The sequence below is a fragment of the Hylobates moloch genome, unplaced genomic scaffold (assembly GCF_009828535.3).
Source record: "Hylobates moloch isolate HMO894 unplaced genomic scaffold, HMol_V3 SCAFFOLD_6, whole genome shotgun sequence".
NCBI lineage: Eukaryota > Metazoa > Chordata > Mammalia > Primates > Hylobatidae > Hylobates > Hylobates moloch.
In genome coordinates, this window is record NW_026652281.1 from 109,014,285 (window position 1) to 109,035,416 (window position 21,132).

General features: G+C 45.1%; 1 protein-coding gene across 1 annotated transcript in view; it reads left to right on the top strand.

The window, feature by feature from the left end:
• HYDIN (HYDIN axonemal central pair apparatus protein) overlaps window positions 1-21,132 on the top strand; it is a 397,956-nt gene that overhangs the window by 241,686 nt on the left and 135,138 nt on the right. Inside the window, exons 36-40 of the mRNA XM_032157850.2 lie at window positions 3,759-3,927; window positions 6,515-6,694; window positions 8,842-9,015; window positions 13,105-13,278; window positions 16,015-16,229. Coding sequence (XP_032013741.1) covers window positions 3,759-3,927; window positions 6,515-6,694; window positions 8,842-9,015; window positions 13,105-13,278; window positions 16,015-16,229 — 912 coding nt within the window. The remainder of the gene's footprint in view (window positions 1-3,758; window positions 3,928-6,514; window positions 6,695-8,841; window positions 9,016-13,104; window positions 13,279-16,014; window positions 16,230-21,132) is intronic.

Here is a 21,132-nt window from a genome sequence, read left to right on the forward strand (position 1 = left end):
TTGTTTTAACTGGCCTTTTCTGAAACGACTTGGGCAAGGAGAAGGGGGCAATGCCTTCTTATTGCAAGATGCAGGTAATAGTCTAGGTTCCCTCCTTGGCCTTCTTTGACAAACAGTAAGAGGAGCTCTTCATTACTGCTGGGCAGGAGTGGTATTTCTGGCTCTCCGCAAGGCCTCCATTGATACCTTCCTGGGTGGGAGGGGCAGGAGTACCTTGTTACTACTCTCCACACGGCCTCCACTGACTGCATGGAAAAGTAGAGGGGTAGCCGTACTATCCAGGACCACTGGGTAATGACAAAAGTTCTGACTCTCCACTAGACCTCAGCTGACACTACCCCAGCAGAGGGGAGGAAGGGCATTTCTTTACCACCAGATGGACGTGGAAGTCCAGGTTCCCTACGTGGGATTTACTGACAGATTTGGGGGGAGGTGAAGTCTTGTCACCCACTGGCAGGGAGGACACTCCTAAGATGTCTCAGACTTAACAGGTTCATTTCCTGCCCAGACCTAGAGTCAATCATTTCTCCAAGGAGCCTTTGTTCCTTTTAGTATGAAATAGCATTTAGAGATCACAGTCTGGACCACTGGATTGTGACTTTCTAGGTCTTTTTAGTAAATAGAATTAGGAAATGTGATTTTTAAGGGGGGAAAAAAATCATAACACATAATGATGTTTCAAATTCCAATTTAAGATTATAGGATTTTATCTAAATTCTTCGATGATACATTTGTTTCTGCTTTCTCTTGAAAATCATGGATATAAACTTACTCATCAATTTATCTTATAAAATATACATTTAGCCAGGCACCATCGTACACGCCTGTAATCCTAGCATTTTGGGAGGCCAAGGAAGGAGGACTGGTTGAGCTCAGGAGTTTGAGCCCAGCCTGGGCAACATAGCAAAATTCTATCTCTACAAAAAAAATACAAAATACTTTGGGAGGCCGAGGCAGGTGGATCACAAGGTCAGGAGATCAAGACCATCCTGGCTAACACGGTGAAACCCCGTCTCTACTAAAAATACAAAAAAAAATTAGCCAGGTGTAGTGGAAGGCTCCTGTAGTCCCAGCTACTTGGGAGGCTGAGGCGGGGGAATGGCATGAACCCGGGAGGCGGGGGTTGCAGTGAGCTGTGATCACGCCACTGCACTCCAGCCTGGGCGACAGAGTGAGACTCCGGCTCAAAAAAAAAAAAAAAAAATACAAAATAATTTAGCTGGACATGGTGGCACACACCTATAGTTCCAGCTACTCGAGAGGCTGAGGTGGGAGTTCAGTTGAGCCTGAGAGGTCGAGGCTGCAGTAAACCAAGATCATACCACTGCACTCCAGCCTGGGTGACAGAGTGAGACCCTGTCTCAAAATAAAATAAAATAATTAAATTAATAAAATAGCTTCAAAATAGTAATATCAATATTCTTACTAACAGTAAGGCTACTGAGTCCTATTATCCATAAGCATGGTGAGACCTCTGTGCTGTGTTCCAGCAGCTCCCCCAAATCCACATTTCATGCTCCCACCCTGCTCCCCTACCTTGAGCTACACCTTTGTCTAATAACCTTAGTGCCCTACTCTTTGGAACGGCCTCTTAATTCCCTCCTGTGAGCAATATTAAAATTAGCTAGTAATCTCTTTTTCCTTCTCCCTTTTCCATCCTCTAATTTAAAATGATTTTATTTCCAGTTAATACCAGCTGAGTAGTCATCTCATGTACCCTTCCCCCATATTTCCTACTTATATTTTATCTATATTGTCAGAGCTTATAGTATTAAGGTATCAGGACTTAATTTCCATCATGGAGTCTTAGTTTTACACTAAGACATATTGAATGCCCAACACCAATCCTTACAATGAAGCTTCTCCCATCACTTCTGGGTTGTCTACAGTTCATTCTCTGGTGGATTTCTCAGGCAGAGATCATGGGAATGATATTCTCTGAGTATTCAAACATTCATAACCATTTATCTGTGACTTTTGAAGATCAGATACAATATTCTTGGCTTACATTTTCTTCACTTGACGATTTTAAATACGTTGCTCCATTGTTTCTTCATAAGGTATTCCTGTCCATGACGCCCAATGCTGTATTTGTTATCTTTTGGTGCATAACAAATTAGCCCCAAACTTACCAACTTAAAACAATAAACATTTGTCATCTCGTGCTTTCTGTGGGTCAGGAATTTGAAGGTGGCTTAGCTGAGTGGGGGTTCTGCTTCCTCTGGACCCTCCCCCACTCAGCCTTTGAATCTTCTGTCTTCTTTACTTCCAGTGTTGATAGCCTGCTTAGTTTGCAGTCTGCTCCCAGAAGTTTTTCTCAGAATGGGAATCTGCCCCTATGGGGAAAGTCTTTTCATTAGGAATTTATGAGATCCTTAGTGGCTTCTGTTGGCACAGCACCTTCTATCAAGAGTCAGGCTCCATGGAAACCACAATCTAAGACTTGAGATTTGCATGTGGGAGGTTTTTTGGGGGCACTCTCAGGAACACCTGTGAAGAATAGGACAGCAGATTTGGGTGGACGGAGATGAACTGTGATGAGATGGCAACGGAGACTTCAGCTAATCACACAGGAAGCTCTGGAGCTGGGTTGGCCCTTTGGAGTTGCCCCAGTTGCTGCTTGTTTGCCACGCCTTTGTGCCCTGCATCAGCCAGTCTTTGGCATATTGCCTCCTTTGCCCACGGATTCTCTATGCCACCTCTATCCTTTATCACAGTTCCATAAATAAATGGGTCAGTTCTGAGCTTTCTCTTCTATTTCAGTGGTCAATGTGTCTGTTCCAGCATCATTGCCACTCTGTCTATTACTACAGCTTCCTAATAAGGCTTGTCATCTGGTAGGGCAGTACCCTTCTTTTATTCCTTTTCATTAATACTTTAATTTTGCCCTTCCATGTAAATTTTAGAATTTACATGGATCTTATTTTACATGGAGCTTATTAGCAGTGGTGTTCAAATAACTAAAAATGGGGATCCTGAAGAAGGGTTACCTAACAAAACAGATTTTTGATACCAATAAGTCAGGTTGTAGAAGAAGTAAATGCTTTTTAAAACTTAATTTTACTGCATCTTATAAATACACATACACACTAGGATTGCCAGATTTAGGAGAAAAAAATACAGGCTGTCTAGTTAAATTTGAATTTCAGATAAATAACAAATATTTTTTAGTATGTCTCAAATATTACACAGGACATATTTATACTAAAAAGTTTTTCATTGTTTATGTGAAACTCAAATTTAACTAGGCATCTTTTATTTTATCTGGCAGCCCTAATACACATTCACACACATGTGCACACATACACATACTTAATACTATTTTACCTCTTTTTTTCCCGTGGATCATCTGTTTATGAGACCACACCCTTGCTTAATGTAAAATTGCTAACCACAATATTGTTTAAGAATGAATGTGTCACTCAAGGTAGATAATGGAGTTCTGAAATTTTGGCATGGGAAAAAAAGGAAAAGAGTGTATATTAGTTTCAAAACAAGAAGAAAATATATTTCCACATGTGAAATGCCCAGGCTGAAATGGAGCAAAATAAAGATCATGTATCCCCACAGGCTCAGAGATCAGCCCTACTTCTGAGACCTCTCCAAAGGGCCCCACTCTTTGAAATCCAGAAAGTATTTGTATAAGTCTCAGCCTCAGGCAGGAGAAGGAGTTTTACAGAATCAGTGAGCAGACCTACTTAGAGCTGCAGGGAGATTTCTAGTGAGACCAACAGGGTTCCTGTTCTCCCCTCGAGCAGATCTTGCGGAAGCTGAAGGGCTATGATTCCTACAACACCCTGCTGCTGCCTCCCCGCAACCCTGGGGAGAAGCTGCCCCCAGAACTGTACGAGTACTTTAAGCAGATAAAGAAGTCAAAAGAGGAGCAGATGAAGACGAAATATCTGGAGAATCTGGCACAGGAGAATGGTGAGAACTCAACGTGGAGAACCCCTCATGCTAACCATTGCCTTCACCCCTCTGAATTACCCCTGCTCTGGGACCAACCCGTTTCTGAGTACCTGCCAGGTGCCAGGCAGGTGCTGCCTGCCGTGTGTATTTTATTTCTAACCCTTACAAAATGGGTCATGTTACCCCCTTTTTATGGATGCAGAGGATGGAACACATTCTGCTGTCACTAGGGCCCAGTTGGGGTAGTATGACCTAAAAACAGCTAATATAGATGGAAGAACACTTGCTGGATGCCACGTTGAGGGCTTTGGACGTACAGATGAGAAACTGAGCGCAGAGAGGCCAGCTCCACAGTTTTAAATGGCAGAATCAGGATTCCAGCCCAGGGCTCTCTGACTCCAGAGTCCATGATGGTAACCACTGCCTCCTATGGGTAGACCTAGGTAAGGCAAAATAATGTGTCACACAAGGTAGAAACTGGTGCCCTAAAAGCAGAGGGTGGGCATTCACACAAGCAAAAGACCAGCCCCTCCATAGTCCTCAGGCCAAACTCCAATCACAGAGCTGTCCTGTGCTCTCAGAATTGTGCCCTTTCTGGCCTACCACCCCTGAGTTATCCCATCATCTGCCCAGGGGCTCTTGTGTGCTTGGCCATAAAGGTTCCTCGCTGACTTGTGGGACTGTGTGACTTATGACGATGCATCTTCTCTTTACTGCTTCTCTGTAACCTCATCCTGGAAATGTTCCCACCTTGTTTTTACTTGCTTTTATCTGTGTAACAGTCATACACGTAATTATTTTCTTTACACTGCCTCTACCACTAGCCAAGAAGTCCCTGTAAAGGCATTGATCAAATATTCCCCACGTGTAAAACCAGTGCATGGAACAGCAGTAGACCCAATAGTGCCCAATAAATGGGTGCTGTGTGAGTGAATGCATTAATGGATTGAATGGAATTATTTTTCCTGCCCTTGGACCTGTATCATTGTCCAGGAAATAGAAGCTAATCAGAGACCACTAGTTTGGCTTAAAAGGAGAAGATGAGAGAAGACAGCTGCCACCCACCCTATCTCCTAGTCACGTTCCTTGAGTTTGCTAGGGCTGCCATTGCAAATACCACACACTGAGTGGCCTAACCAACAGAAGTTTATTTTCTCCCAAATCTGAAGGCTAGAAGTCCAAGGCCGAGTATCAGCAGGGTTGCTTTCTTCTGAATCCGGTCTTGCAGTTGGCTGTCTTTTCCCTATGTCTTCACCTGGTCTTCCTTTTGTGTGTGTCTGTGTCCTAATCTCCTCTCCTCATAAGGACACCAGTCCTACTGGATTGGGACCCACCCATGTGACCTCATCTTATCTTAATTACCTTTTCAAAGGTCCTATCTCCAAATGCAGTCACATTCTGAGACATTCGGGGGTTAGGACTTCCACATATGAATTGGGAAAGAACACCATTAAGCCCATCACAAGGACCCACTGTGTTGCAAGCACTGAGCTGAAGTGGTGGAAAAAAAAATTAGTGAAAAAAGTGCTGGGGAAAAAAAATCAGAAAACGCAATGAATCTCTACCTTTGAGAGCTCACAGTCATGAAGAGAGTGTGAGGAGAGACACACCATCAGAGAGACTGCCCAGCAGCCCAAGGCAGGGCGGCAAGGGCTGCAATGTACAAAGGACCTCCCAAAGGCAGAGAAGGCCTTGGTGCTCCCCTTGTCCTCACACACCATGATTGCGGGCTCCCTTATCCATCTGGCCCAATGGAAGGTGATCTAAGCCAGGATCAGTGGGTGCAGAGGGAACCCAGAAAGGCACATGCCCTGCTTCTCACCAGTGCCTCTCTGATGAGCTTTGTCTACTCACTCTGCTCTCACGCTATAGATCATCCTTCTCTGCTTCCCTTCCTTCCAGGGAAGGCCCACAGCCCCAAGTCACAGGACCACCATTCACAAGAGAGCTGCAACACCTCTGGCTCAATTTCTACCTTGTGTGACAAAGGGAATGTCTTGCCCTGTAGCAGAGGGGGATCACCTTATACAGTCACAGCCCACTGCACCCCTGAAATGCTATAGAGCAATGGCCAATGAATGAGGAAGGTGTTGGGCCAACAAAAGGATAGCTGTCCCTAACAATGACACAGGAAATGGTCATGATAAATTAAAGGGGAAAGCAGGCTACACATAAGTATGTACAATATAACCCCAAGCTTAGTTTCAAAGAATTAAAAATTAAAAATCTGAGAGGTTGCAGCTCTCCTGTGCTGGTATGATAAAATTTAGTACAATTTCTCTGTCACCATTTCTTTGTCTATCTCCACCTCTTTTTGTAGCTGAATTCCATCATTTTTAGCTCTTCTGAGTTTTCCACATTTTCTAAGCAAATGTATAATTTTAGTTCCTAAACAAATGTTAAAATGTAGAAACAGTGTGCACAGAGAGACTGAGGAATAGCCGACTGACTGCAGTTCCTGTTTATTTGGGTTGAATGGTCCAGGGTGATGGGAGCCCGTATGGTGAATCTCCTCTTCATCTTTTTTTTCCTTTTCTGCCCCCATCTCTGTTGTCCCCCCCTCCCAACTCTTCCCCTGGTGTTTTCATCCTTTGCTCTCTGGCAGAAGAGGGAGATATAACCTCATCAGATCAGGGAACTTCCAATAGCACGAAGAGGACATCGCTGAGCCGAGGGATCTCTGTCACATCCAACCTGGAAGAGTGGCACGCCCTGTTGGTTGAGTCCAAAACCTATCTAGAGGAAGAGGAGGATGAGGAAAGCCTGGAAAAAATCATGTTCCAAAGTAACCGAGCATTTTAATGTTTTGATACTAGTTCTCTCCAAGCGGAAGTAGGAAGACAATATTCAGTACCTTGTCACTTTCTCCAAGCCTCCTAGTATGGCTCCTAGCCCATCCTGCCTGGCCCACCACAGCTGCCCTCCGGAGAAGCTCTGATCTGCCGCTCACAGTAGGATACAAGCTTGAGAGCTGGCTGATGAGCTTAGCATACAATACATTCTTGCCACAGTAATTTGTGTTTCAACTAGACTAAATGAAGGCCTGAATCTTTCCTGCTAAGATTCCGGCAGCCTGGAAGGTGTTTAGAGAAACATTATGGGGATGGGGGACATTCTCCCCAGTGTCCCCCGAGTTGGGCCATTAGAGAGCTCTTCTCTCGACCTCCCAGCATTATGGGCCCATTTTATGGCATTTATTTTCCCCAAGTTTTACAAGATGTTGGAACCATATTTAGAAAATTAGATTCAGTGAAACTGGTTCATGGGGGCCATTTGCTGGTCATTATAAACCATGATAAGGCATAAGCAACCTTGTCCTGTGCCCACCCCCAGAACAGGAATCATGGGTGAGGCTCAGGAGATCTTTAGGGAGCTAAGTCGTCATTCATAGCCCTCATCAACCAGATAAGTTAAGTCAGGAGCATGTAACAGCAAAACTGAGATTAAAGACAGAAATTTCTGGCTCCATGCCTCATATTTAATCCACCCTGGCTATATTGACGGGCCCCCAAGTGGCTCCTGGTCTCTCCGAGCAGCCCTCCCCACCCCATACACCCTGACTCTGTTCCCCTGCCTGGGCTCCTCCAGGGCTGACCCTGGACATCCCACGGAGAAGAAAGCATACCACAATGCTTAGGATGAAAAAAGCATGAAAACCATCTAAATGCCCATCAGTAGGGAACTAGTGAAATTGTGACAAAGCCATACAGTGGGAGTTATTTAGCAGCTATTTAAAAAGAATGAGCTAGGCCGGGCAAGGTGGCTCACGCTGTAATTCCAGCACTTTGGGAGGCCAAGGCAGGCGGATCATGAGGTCAGGAGTTCGAGACCATCCTGGCTAACATGATGAAACCCTGTCTCTACTAAAAATACAAAAAATTAGCCGGGCATGGTGGCACATGCCTGTAGTCCCAGCTACTTGGGAGGCTGAGGCAGGAGAATCACTTGAACCTGGGAGGCAGTGGTTGCAGTGAGCCAAGATTGTGCCATTTGCACTCTAGCCTGGCAACAGAGCGAGATGCCATCTCAAGAAAAACAAAAAACAAAAACAAAAAAAACCAGAATGAGCTAGACCTGTATTTAAGTAAATGGAAAGATGTCCACGATATATTATGTGAAAAGCAAGTTACAGTGCAAAATTCAGAGCGTCATCCTAGTTTTGTTATTAAAACACTGAATGTATTTGGGATGACTATATGTATCTGGCTGCACACTACTCTACAATTAATACACATATGATCCTGCCGCTTGCTTTTTTCTAGACGTTCCTCTAGGCCAATGCATTTAATAAATCAAGGTTTGGCAAACTTTTCCCATAAAAGGCCAGATAGTAAATATTTGGGGCTTTGAAGGCTATACAGTCTCTGCCGAAACTACTCAACTCTGCCTTTGGAGGGTGGCTGTGATGACAAAGACAATATGTAATCAAAGGATGTGGTTATGTTCCAATACAACTTTATTTACGAAAACAAGCAGCAGGACAGATTTGGCCTGTGGGCTATAGTTGACTAGTCTGTGATACCGAAGCCATCATTTTAATAGCTGCTGTGTATTGGTTCTATAATATGAATTTGCCATCATTTATTCAGCCATTTCCCTTAATGCTGCAGATTTCACTAGTTTCTAATATTTTGCCACTGTAAGCCATCCTCCTTTGTACACAAATGTCCTTTCTACTTTTCAGCAAGAGAGATTCCCCAAAATGAAAGTAGAGTCAAAAAATCTGTTTTTTTATTTTAGTAGTTATAAACAAATTATTAGCCCAAAAGGGCCTTCTCATACACTACAAGTGGGGACTGCTGCAATGTTTGCCATTTAAAAAAACAGCATTTAAAAAGAAATATCCATTCCCATTTCCATCAGTACCCATGTAAATTCCGGCTGTGTAGCATGCATGCCGTGTGTGCACACACATATATTTTAAATTTGCAGCTGACAAGCTTCAGAGCATTGACAGCCACTCAATGGAGGAAGTTGGAGAGGTAGAAAACAACCCAGTGAGCAAAGCAATCGCTCGCCACCTGGGCATTGACATTTCTGCAGAAGGCCGCCTGGCCAAGAACCGGAAAGGCATCGCCGTTATCATTCACGGGACACCCTTGTCAGGTAGGCAACAATTCTGAAGGGGAGGTTAAGACCAGCAGTGGCATGTCTTCTCTGTAAACTCTGCGGCTTCCAGAGTGGCAACATCAGCTGTGTGGTCATGGTAAATACTAATGACTTTATTTGAGGAACGGCATAGGGTAGTGATTATACATTAATAGCTGTGTGCCTTTGGGAAAATTAACTAAGTTGTCTGTGCTCAGTTTCCCTGTCCGTAAAGTGGTATTAACGCTATCTATTTTATAGAGTAGTCATGAGAATTTAATGAGAACATTTATATAAAATGCTTATCTCAATACTTGGCACATAGTAAATACTCAAACAAAAAGCTGTTGATGTTATCATTATTATTACTATGATGACTATTGGCATTCACAATTATAACCATATCTGCAGTGTGAATCCTCATTGAAAAGAAACTTCCATCACATGCTAAATATTCTCGAGGAATATTTTTCTAACCATAAACCAGTCAAGAGGTGAGCCCTTGATAAAGAAAGGATTTTTTAACAAGAATCATTTATTACCTCCAAAATTACATGTGCTAACTTCACCATAAACCCAAAGGAGCAAAATCACCTACATTGGGAAAAAAAATCTTATTTGTATAGTAATTTGCAGTTTACAGAGCTCCTTCCCATCCATTTGTCTATTTAAACTTCATAACCACTCAGAAAAGAGGATTTGATTCCCCCTACCTTATGGGAAGCTAAGGTTCAGAGAAATTCAAGGACATCTGCCCAAGGTCACCCGGTTAGAAAGCGGCAGAGCAGAGGGATGTTGGGAGGATGCCCTGCCACCTCCCTTAGCTTCAGCTTACTTGACGAAGGGCCATGAAATCTTGTTCTGACCCAATTACTATCACTCATACAGACAACATTTATGGAGCATTTTTGATGTCCTAATCACTGAGAGGTCCAGGAATCTAAAAATGTCACAATTCATTACTCCTTCCTTTGAAGAACCTTTCCTTGAGAAGTTGTAAACCAGGACCTAAAAAAGGAGAAGGCCAGATGTGTGGGCAGCAGGCAGAAATCAAACAAGGCAAGTAAGAACATAATTGGCAATGTTTTGAAGACCCCCTACACAAACACACCTGCAGAGGCTCAGGCCATTTTAGTGTTGCACTAAAAGGAATGTGGGAAGGATGGTTGATGGATCCATAGAAACTGCAGACAGCTGGAGAGTTAACACCAAAAATGCACTGACCTGGAAGGAGCCACCAGCCCTGTTCTAGTGGAGGCTCAGTCACTTCTCATCTGCAGGTGAAAAGCCTATTAGAGTGTGAACTACAGTAATAACAAGCCTGACATTTTTATGGAACCTTACAGCTTTCACAGAATCTTCATGAAGAACAGCTCAACAGTCTATGTCAAAATCAGACTGATCAATATAAGTTATTTTGCCTCTTTTGTTTGTGGTGAAGTTAGCACATATAACTTTTGAAGGCAATAAGAGACTCTTTTGTTTATAATCCATATACATAAGGATTATCCCCAAACTGTTAAATTGCTGACCTCAGAGAGGGGATTAAGAAGGAGAAGGAAGACACCTCATTTGGAACGTATACATCTCTGAATTGTTTGAATTGTATTCTTTACGTAATTTTAAAATGTTAAAATATTAGAGAAAAAATCCAAGACATTAAATTATTTAAAAAGAGAAAGAAATACATGTGCAGACTCTGACTTGGCAATGTTACTTCTAAAAATTTCTTACGAAAAATAATTAATGATGTGGACAAGATGAACTGCTTGAATATTCACTGCAGCACTGTATGCTGTAATAGAAACTCGGGGGCAATTACAACATTCAATATGGGGGACCAGTTAATCAGGCCACAGTACATTTATATGGTGAATTTTATTGCCATTAAAAACAGTGTCTTGTACACCCATGTGTAGCAGCACTAATCACAATAGCCAAAAGGTGGAAACAATCCAAATGGTCATCAGTGGCTGAATGGAAAAAACAAAATACGGTACGATGTGATGCTATTCAGCCTTAACAAGGAAGGAAATGGACAGGGCGTGGTGGCTCACGTCTGTAATCCCAGCACTGTGGGAGGCTGCGGTGGGTAGATCATGAAGTCAGGAGTTCGAGACCAGCCTGGCCAACATGGTGAAACCCTGTCTCTACTAAAAATACAAAAATTAGCCAGGCATGGTAGCAGGTACCTGTAATCCCAGCTACTCAGGAGGCTGAGGCAGGAGAATCGTTTGAACCCGGGAGGCAGAGATTGCAGTGAGCCAAGATCGTGCCATTGCACTCCAGCCTGGGCTACAGGGCGAGACTCCATCTCAAAAAAAAAAAAAGGAAGGAAATTCTGACACATGCTACAACATGGAAGAACCTTGAGGACCTTATGCAAGGTGAAATAGGACAGTCACAAAAGGACAAACACTGTATGACTCCGCTTAGATGAGGTACCCAGACTGGTCAAATTCATAGAGATAGAAGGAAAGACAGGATGATGGTTTCCAAGGGGCTGGGAGGGTGGTGGGTATTGGGGAGTTATAGTTTAATGGGTACAGAGTTTCAGTTTGGGAAGATGACAATGTTCTGGAGGTGGATGGTGGTGATGGGGGCACAGCAATATGAATGTACTTAGAACCACTAAACCATATACTTATAAATGATTTAAGTGACAACTGTTATGTATATTTTACCACAATAAAAACAGTGTCATGCAAGTGTATTGAATTAATGGAAAGTTGTTCATGATATATCATTTTACATGAGAAAGGGTGCCATACTCATGGTGTGTAGTTAGTATTGGTGTCCCGTTGCTACTATAACAAGTGACCACAAACTTCATGGCTTCACATAATGCAAATTTATACTCTCATAGGTCTGGAGGACAGAAATCTAAAATGGGTGAGCATGGCTGTGTTCTTTCTTGGAGGATCTGGGGGACAATCTGTTTCCTTGTCTCTTCTAGCTTCTAGAAATGTTGCCTGCAACCCTTGGTTCCTGGCCCCTTCCTCCTCCTTCCCAGCCATCAGCATAGCATCTCCCAGTCTCTCCTGCTGCTTCCATGGTCGATTGACCTGCTCTGACTCCAACCCTCCTGCTCTCCTCTCATGGGGACCCATTGCACCCAGTTGGATAATCCAGGCTAACCCCCCATATCAAGATCTGTAAGTTAATCACATCTGCAAAGTCTCTTTTATCGTAGAAGGTAACATATTTGCAGGTGGAAATCTTTGGAGGAGCCATTATTCAGCCTACCACATAACCTATTTCTTTTTTTATAAGAAATACAGTTACATGTGTACTTAGCGACCATAGGCTAACTGTACTATCCCTGAATAAGTGGATGATGGATTTTTTTTTCTTTTCTCCTGTCTGTTATATCTGAATTGTCTGGTTTTTTTTTTGTAATGAAAGTACCTTGAAATGAGAAAAGAAATCAACACAAGTTATTCTTTAAAATAAAAAAGTTTTCCTATTAGAATCAGAGACAGGAGGAACTACAAAATATTTTAAAGATCATCTGATAGAACCTGTTTCTTAAACAGACCCTGTGCATTGGCTGACACCTGTAATCCCAGCACTTTGGGAGGCCAAGGCAGGTGGATCATTTGAGGTTAGGAGTTTGAGACCAGCCTGGCCAACATGGTGAAACCCCATCTCTACTAAAAATACAAAAAATTAGCCAGATATGGTGGTGGGTGCCTGTAATCCAGCTACTTGGGAGGCTGAGGCAGGAGAATCGCTTGAAACCAGGAGGCGGAGGTTGCAGTGAGCTGAGATCTCGCCACTGCACTCCAGCCTGGGTGACAGAGTGAGACTCCATCTCAAAAAAAAAAAGAAAAAAAGAATCTGTTTTTTAAACTGAGGGAAAACCCAGCGAGGATGCAGATTGCCACAGCACGCATGCATCAGTGGCAGGGTTAGAATCAGACCCAAGGCCCTGACTCCAGGCTGAGGTCTTCCTTCTCTTTGCTGCTAACACCTCCAGCCACATGGGAAGGAGGCAGAGCACTCAGAGAGATCACTTTCCAGGGACCTCTGTTCTTGAGACCTTTTCTGTCTGGGACACTGAGCAAATGCGCACCATGAAATTCAACCCCCTGGTCTTTTTGATAGGAAAGTCAGCCAACGCCGTCAACATGGCCAAGTACTACAACGCAGCCTGCCTGAGCATCGACTCCATTGTGCTGGAAGCTGTGGCCGACAGCAACAACGTCCCAGGGATCCGGGCCCGTGAGCTCTGCATCAGGGCTGCCATAGAGCAGTCCATGAAGGAAGGAGAGGAGGCTGGTAAGAGCCCATTCTCTCAGGTTTTTGTGGTCAAGTCACCAGCACCCCCACTGGCAACACCCATCTTCCCTGTGCCCCACTGAGCTCTCCTCCCACAGCCTGGTTGAAGTCTGCCCTACAGCATGCTGCCAAATTCATAGCCCAGAGGAGAATTCTCTTCACGAAGCATTCCTGGTTCTCCTGCCCTGCCCAATGCCAGCGTGCTCTTGCCACTGTGGGCACCAGGACAATGAATAAGACACAGCCCACACCTTTGGAAGTCTGACACCTGGTGGGGGAAGCAGACATGGGGTCACTCAGAGCAGAGGAAAATAATTTTGCAACAGAAATACCAGCTTCTTTGAAAGAGCGACTTTGGGATGAATGGATTCCAACAAGGGTGATTTGGGAAGTTTTCAAGGAAATGGGTTTGAAGAAGCAAGAGAATGTTAGTAGGCAAAGATGGGGACAAGGACATTCCAGACCAAAAAAGCAGGGAAACTGGTCATAAATTAGGGGTGGGAAGGCAGATTGAGGCCAATCATTGTTGACCTTGAATGCCAAGATTAGGAATTTGAGTTTTATGTTCAAGGAAAAGAGCTATTGGGACAGTTTCACACTATGGAGAAATGATCAGAAAATCACAATAGGAAGGCAGCCCTTGACTATCATGTAAAGGAAGCGATAGTGAAGCTGCAGACAAATGGGCCTGGGCCGGCCAACCCGACAGCCACCTGCATGGTGGAGAATTGAAGGAGTCAGAGGGATTCAAGATGGCCACGCCCAGCTTCCTAGCCACAGAAACCAGGAGAGAGTGATGTCATGTACCCAGATAGGGAACACAAGAGGAAGTGAAAGTTTGCTGGAGAAGAAAATAAATTGGGTTGGGTTTGGGGGAGGGGGTTGTTTTCTTTCTTTGTTTCTTTCTTTTTTTTTTTTTTTTGAGACAGGGTATCTCTCTGTCACCCAAGCTGGAGTACAGTGGCGCCATCATAGCACACTGCAGCCTCCTGGGCTCAAGCAATCCTCCCACATTTGCCTCCAGAGTAGCTGGTATTACAGGCATGCACCACCATGCCTGGCAAATTTTTAGGGTCTCGCTATGTTGTCCACGCTGGTCTCGAACTCCTGGCCTCAAGCAATCCTCCCAAAGTGCTGGGATTACGGGATTGAGCCGCTGTGCCTAGCCTGAATTGAGTTTTGGAATCCCATAGTGGGGAGGTCTGGTGTGGCCTTCCTACAAAAAGTTGAGAATTCTGGCTCCATCAGGTTATCTGAGGACCTTTGGGGCAGGCGAGCAGCTGCTCGATGGGAAAATATACTAAACACCAAGCAGAGCACCTGCTCAGAGCAGAAGCATTTCTATGTCAGTGCCCATGGCATGACATCGTCCCAAGCATGCTTTCAGCCTGCTAGTTGATAAAACTGGCTGGGACTTTCAGGGTTGTCCCCTCCCTTCAATACCTCTGCGTGGGACACTTAGACAAATGGAAGATTCTTTGCTGGGAAGATAAGAGAAATAGCTCTTTAGTGAGAACCTCTGGCTAGGCCCTAATGCTGGTTCTCTTAAATTTTTTATTTCCTTTTCTGTGAAATAATCTACATTCCATAGTGATCTGTGGAGCCATGTTTATGTCCTGTGCCTAAGGGTGAATTTGAGCTCCTGATGTTACTCTGAGAAACTAACATCAAGCTAGAGACAGAGCTGGGAGAGTCCTTCTTCATGAAACCACTAGGGTAGATGAAGCAGCCAGAAAAGCCCAGAATGAGCCAGGAGGAATGGACGAGGCGGGTTAGGACCATGGGGAACACCTACATTTCAGGAGCGGTCATGGGGAAGCCAGGAAGACAGAGACAGCAGAGCTAGGGTCACAGGGACTATCAGGGAAGTCAAGGAAAGGGCCCCAGAGCCTTAGGAAAGGGAGAAGCGAGGAGGAGTTTCACATCCCTCAGAGTCCTGCTGGACAGGGAGCCTTCCTGCTGGCCTGATCTCACAGCCCACTTGTCTAGCTAACCTAATACTGATCTACCTCCTTCATTGTCTGCCCCGACCCCATGTAAGCTCTGGAGGCAGGGGCTTGTGTTAATTTTCCCCACTGTAGTCCCAGCACCTGGAAGAATGCCTGGCATAGTTGACACATAATAAAGATTCATAAAGGATTCATTGAATAAAGAAATGAACAGAATTAGAGACTGCTGGAAGCCCAAATAGAATGAGCCCTGAGTAGAGGGTGGCTGAATTTCCCAGTTGGGAGGTCCCTGGGATCTTTGGATAGAGCCTTTGCAATGGAGGGGTTAGGCCCTCACATCTCTCCTGCATCTGTTGTCACTGTGGAGTCGGTAGGCTGGAATGAAGTGGTGGCAGTGAACCCAAACCTGCCTGTGCCATACAGTAGCCACTGGCCCTGGGGGTTGCTGAGCACGTGAACCCGGCTGGTCCAAACAGAGGTGTGTGGTGAATGTACGGCACCCACGAGAACCCTGAAGATGTGATATAAAGAAAAGAGTTGGAAATAACACAGCAATTTTTATACATTACATGTTAAAATGATCACATTTTGTGTATATTGGGTTAAAATATGTCCCTAAAATTAATTTTTACCTTTTTAATGTGGCTACTAGAAATGTTTAAATTACATACATATGTGGTTCACATTATATGTCTGTTGGACAGAACGGACTTCAGGGTGCCATCCCCACTGTCATTTTTTGTGATTCTAAGGTGACTTTTAATAAAAATTCTCCCTCTCCTTATAGCTCAGGAGGCTGCTGTGGGTCAAAACGTCATAGGGCAAGGACGACTGAGCACTGAGACCTTGGGCAAGTTAGCCTCCGAGATGACTCTGGTGGGCCCGGAAATTAAACCTGGGAAGAGTGTTCGTGGGAGTGTGGTGATCACCAAAAGCAAGGCAGACAGCCGTGGCTCCGGGTCACAGAAGCAGCATCACTCACACCAGTCTGAAACATCACAGGTACAAATCAGGGCTCTACCACAGGAGGGCTGGGATCTTCTTCCTCCCCAGCATCCTGCAGCCAGGTCAGTGCTCTTCATCCTTGCAGTGTTCTCACCAGGCCAGCCTGAGTGCTGTCCCTGCACCCCTCCTTCTGAAAGGGGCATTCAAGCCAGCTGGTGCTCAGCAAGCATCTTTTATTCTGTAGGCACTGGCAAAGTGCAAATAAAGAAAGCAGAATCCCTGCACTAAGAGTCTAATGAAGGAGATAACCACATTTGCAAACATTTGCAATAAAGTGAAATTAGTTACAAAAGAAGTGTGAAAAGGGAATTAGGCTGAGCCACAGAAAATTGCCAAAATTCAATCCGTTTAGAACTCCGTAACAGCAATTTCCTATGGCTCAACCTAATTCTAAAGGAAGTTAAGGATGAAACCATTAATCTAAGTTGTGGGAGGGCTTCAGGGGGAGTCCTGGAAAGTCAGAAAGAAGTCGCAGCATTTGAGCAATGCGCCAAGGAACTTAGCAGTCTCAGCCGACTGGCCGGTGCTGCTGAAGCCAGAGACAGTGGGTGCAGTGAGTAGTGAGTTGTAGGTGGAGAAGTGAAATCAAGTGAGTGTAGGCTTTTATGATGTTTGAAAGTGAAGGGAAAAAAATGAGAGAGTAGTAGAGGGGCAAAGCCAGGGTCAGGAGAGTCCATTCTCAGAAAAGAAGTAGAAGCAGGTCTATAAAGAATGGAGCCCCTGGAGAAGTGTCATGTGGTGATCCACTCAAGAGGGAATGATGCGAGGCAGTAGGAAGGGCAGAATTCAGCACAATTAAAGGAGAAGAGAGCCGGCTTCCTTTGGGGTCAGTAAAGGTAAAAAACAGACACAGCTAAGGGTGGGAGAAGTCGAGTAGAGAATGGAGGTTGGAGAAGGCCTTGTTGAATGGTGCTGTGATGCATGTAGGAGGCATGGTCTTTTGAGGGAAGCAACGAGGAGGCTGGGGCTGCAGAGCATGCTCGAGGGGAGTGGCAGAGCACTGCTTCCACTATGGTGAATAGAAGCAGAAATTGGTGATGGACAAGGAATAAATAGTTGGGAATGATCATGGCCCAACCAAGACTGGAAACTATAGCTTCACAACTGTGAAACTTCACAGCTGTGAAGTTTCTCTCTCTCTCTCTCTCTCTGTCTCTCTGTCTCTTTTCCCTAGAGTCAGGGTCTCACTCAGTCACCCAGGCTGGAGTACAGTGGCACAATCTTTGTTCACTGTGGCCTTGAACTCCTGGGCTCAAGCAATCCTTCCACCCCAGCCTCCCAAGTAGTTGGGACTACAGGTATGTCCCACCATGCCTGGCTAATTTTTTAAATTTTTGTAGGGATGGGATCTCGCTGTGTTGCCCAGGCTGGTCTTGAACTCTTCGCCTCAAGCAATCCTCCTGGCTCTGCCTCTGCCTCCCAAAGCACTAGGATTACAGGCATGAGCCACCACACCTGGCAAGATTTCTCTAAGTGGACCTGGCAGCTCCCATTCAGGAGTGGAGAGAGAAGAGTGTCATCATTGAGGAGAGGGTGTGTGCTCTTAGAACGAGGGGCAAGAGAGCTGAGGGTGCCATCAGTATGGGAAGCCCAGCCTCAGTAGAGAAGGAATTAAGAAGATAACATAGAATGGGAGAAACAGGAAGGGTTAAGGGTGGATCTCATTACAGCCTGAGAGTGCTATAGGGACAGTGGGGGAAGTGGATGGAGCAGAAGTGAAAGTCCTGGTAGGAGTGGAGGCCCATCCACTGGGAAGAGCAGATGGATGGAGAAGATTTGTAGGTCTTCATGGGAAATGAGACCTGTGTATTGGATAGAGCAGGTGGGTGGAATAAAGATGTAAGTCCTTAGGCCGGGTGCAGTGGCTCACACCTATAATCCCAGCACTTCGGGAGGCTGAAGTGGGTGGATCACTTGAGGCCAGGAGTTCAAGGCCAGCCTGGCCAACATGATGAAACCCCGTCTCTACTAAAAATAAAAAAATTTTAAAAAATTAGCTGGGCATAGTGGTGCACACCTGTAATCCCAGCTTCTCGAGAGGCTGAAGCACGAGAATCACTTGAACCCAGAAGGCGGAGGTTGCAGTGAGCCAAGATGGCACCACTGCACCCCAGCCTAGGCAACAGAGTAAGACTCCGTCTCAAAAAAAGTGCATAAAAAATAAAATTAAAGATGTAGGTTCTTGTAGGAGAGGAGGCCCACATGTGAGATCAGTAAGAGGATGGAGCAGAGGCAAAGGTCTTCAAGGGAGAGGAGACCTGCAGGTTGGCTGGAACAGCCCACAGGGCTGAACTTGTGCCAGGTGGTATCTGATTGTCACTTCAGTCTTGTGTTCTTCTGACACTGTGAAAACAGAAACCATCGATTCATTTTCTTCTGGAGCACTATCATTTTCATCCTCTTTTCCAGGATCCGGTATAGTGTTCTTTACCCAGATGTTTATGGATGAACTAAAACATTTCTCTGTTACCATATAGGGTGTTATCAAGACTCATTTCCTTTGGTTTTGTTCTGTCCATCTGGACAGGGAAGTAAAGCTTTTTAGAATTCTTCAAAGGCAGTAGAACATCCCAATTCTGACTCCAAACTCCTTTCAGTAAGGAAACTTAAAGATCACCGTAGAAATCAGACCTCACAGACCCCACATGTGGCTGCCTGCACTGCCCCAGTGTGACAGGACTCAAATGATCTGGACAACAGAGTCCCTGTGTGAAAGCACTTACCCAGGGAGATGGCGATTGGTCTTCTTGAAGCTCTCATAAAGCATAAATTTTCCAGTGACTGATATTTCAGTCATGTTGCAAATGGGAAGAAATGTGTAAATATATTATGTAACGGAGATGTGGCCCATAAGCTCATCTATTTATAAATCACCTCTATCCAGGAAAGCACCAGTGAGAAATCCTGATCTTTTGAATGATATTTAATCCAACACTCTTGCTTCTCAGTTTCATGGCCTCCTCAGCTACTCACCTCCCTGACCACAACCTAGACATTGTTCATCGCCACCCATAAACTCCAAGATCTCTTTCACAATCCTGCTTTCCCACAGCCATCTTCTCACCTTCCGAATGACTAACTCTGATAAGCAACTGGCCCCATTGAAACCTCCAGTCCTCATCCTTACTACCTAGCACCCACCTCATGCCCTCCTTACCCAGTCTGGATGCCATGGTCTGCCACCATAGCACCCCCTTGCAACTTGCCTTTCACCACCCTCTCAAGCAAAGTTTCAGCTCTGGCAAACCTAATCCTTCACCTACTCTGTGCAGACCAGCTGAGCATAGTTGGGGAAGATTCTCACCTCTCCTAAAGGATCTTAATTTAAATTTAAGACCACAGGTCTCCAGTGGGCCCTTTGGTCTGGCTCAGCCCTCCATCTATTCAAAATGACTGCTTTATTGCTCTCATCACTCTCCTAGCCTCCAAAATATTTTCCCCTTCCTCATTCTCAGCCGATGATCTCTCTTCTGATTTCACCGAGAAAGCTGCAGCAATCAGAAGACAATGACCTCATCTTCCGGCCACCAAGTCTTCCAGCAGCCTCCATCCACACACAGGGCTGTGCCTTCTCGACAGCTGAGTGTCTGCCCTGCCTTCACCCAGGGCTGATCCCTGCACATGGGCACCTGGCCCCACCCCTTCTCTTATCCAAGGGCTAAATTCCTACAGTTTTCCCCTCTCTCCCATTTTCCCCCTACTCTACTCCCGTCAGCATCTATGCATGCTGTATTATTATTCCCATCGTTAAAAATGCTTTCCCGTGACCCCACATCCCCCTCTGCCTATTACCTCCTCTCTCAGCTCCCCTCCTCTGCTGTTCCTCCAAAGAATTGCCGCATTGCCTGCCTCCTCGTCCTCACAGCCACTCCCATCCACTATTTCACTGCTTCCAGTGAGGCCTTTGTCCCCACCGTTCCACGGCTGCTCTTCTCAAGGTCCTTGGCAGTCTTCACCTGGACAAATACAGAGGTCAGTTTTCTGTCTTCATCTCACATGACTTCTTGGCAGCTGATCAGCCCGTCCTCTTGGAAACACTTTCTTCGTGTGGCTTTCAGAAATCACACTCCTCCACCTTCCCTTCTACCTCATTAGCAACTCCTTCCTCTACTTCCCCAGCTTCTCAATCTCCAAATTCCTGGTCATTGGAGTAGCCTAGGACAAAGTCTTCTACTACTCTCCTTTTTGTTACCCACATTGTCTTTGCAGGCGATCTCACTCAGTTGCATTACTTAAATATTTAAATACCTTTAACGTGCTTATGACTCTCAAAATTCTATTGCCAGCTGTAATTTCTTCCCAAGTGCAGGTTCATGTATCCGCATTCATTTTCAATCTCTCTCGAAGGGCTTAGAGGCATCTCAAAATGTTTATATCCAAAAAGTGATTCTTGCTTCCACTGCTCCTCAAAAATTGTTCTTCTCCCAGTCTTTCCTTTCTCAGTAAATAATTTCACCATTTTCCAGGTTGCTAAGGTCAAAACTCAAGGAATCATTTTTTGATGCCTCTTTCTTTATGTTCCATCCGAAGTCCTACTGGCCCTACTTCCAAAACGTATCCTGTATGAGCCACTTCTTGCCACCACCATTTTCGTCTCAGTCACCACCACCATCCTCATCCCTGTTGCCGTCATCTCCTGCCCTGACCACAGTGACATCTTCCTGTTTCCACTCATGTCACCTCATGTGATGGGTAGGGTGGTCTTTTAAAAATAAAAATCAGGCTGGGTGCAGTGGCTTATGCCTGTAATCCCAGCACTTTGGGAGGCCGAGGCCAGTGGATCACCTGAGGTCAGGAGTTCAAGACCTGCCTAGCCAACATAGCAAAACCCTGTCTCTACTAAAAATACAAAAAAAGGCATGGTGGTGCATGCCTGTAATTCCAGCTACTAGGGAGGCTG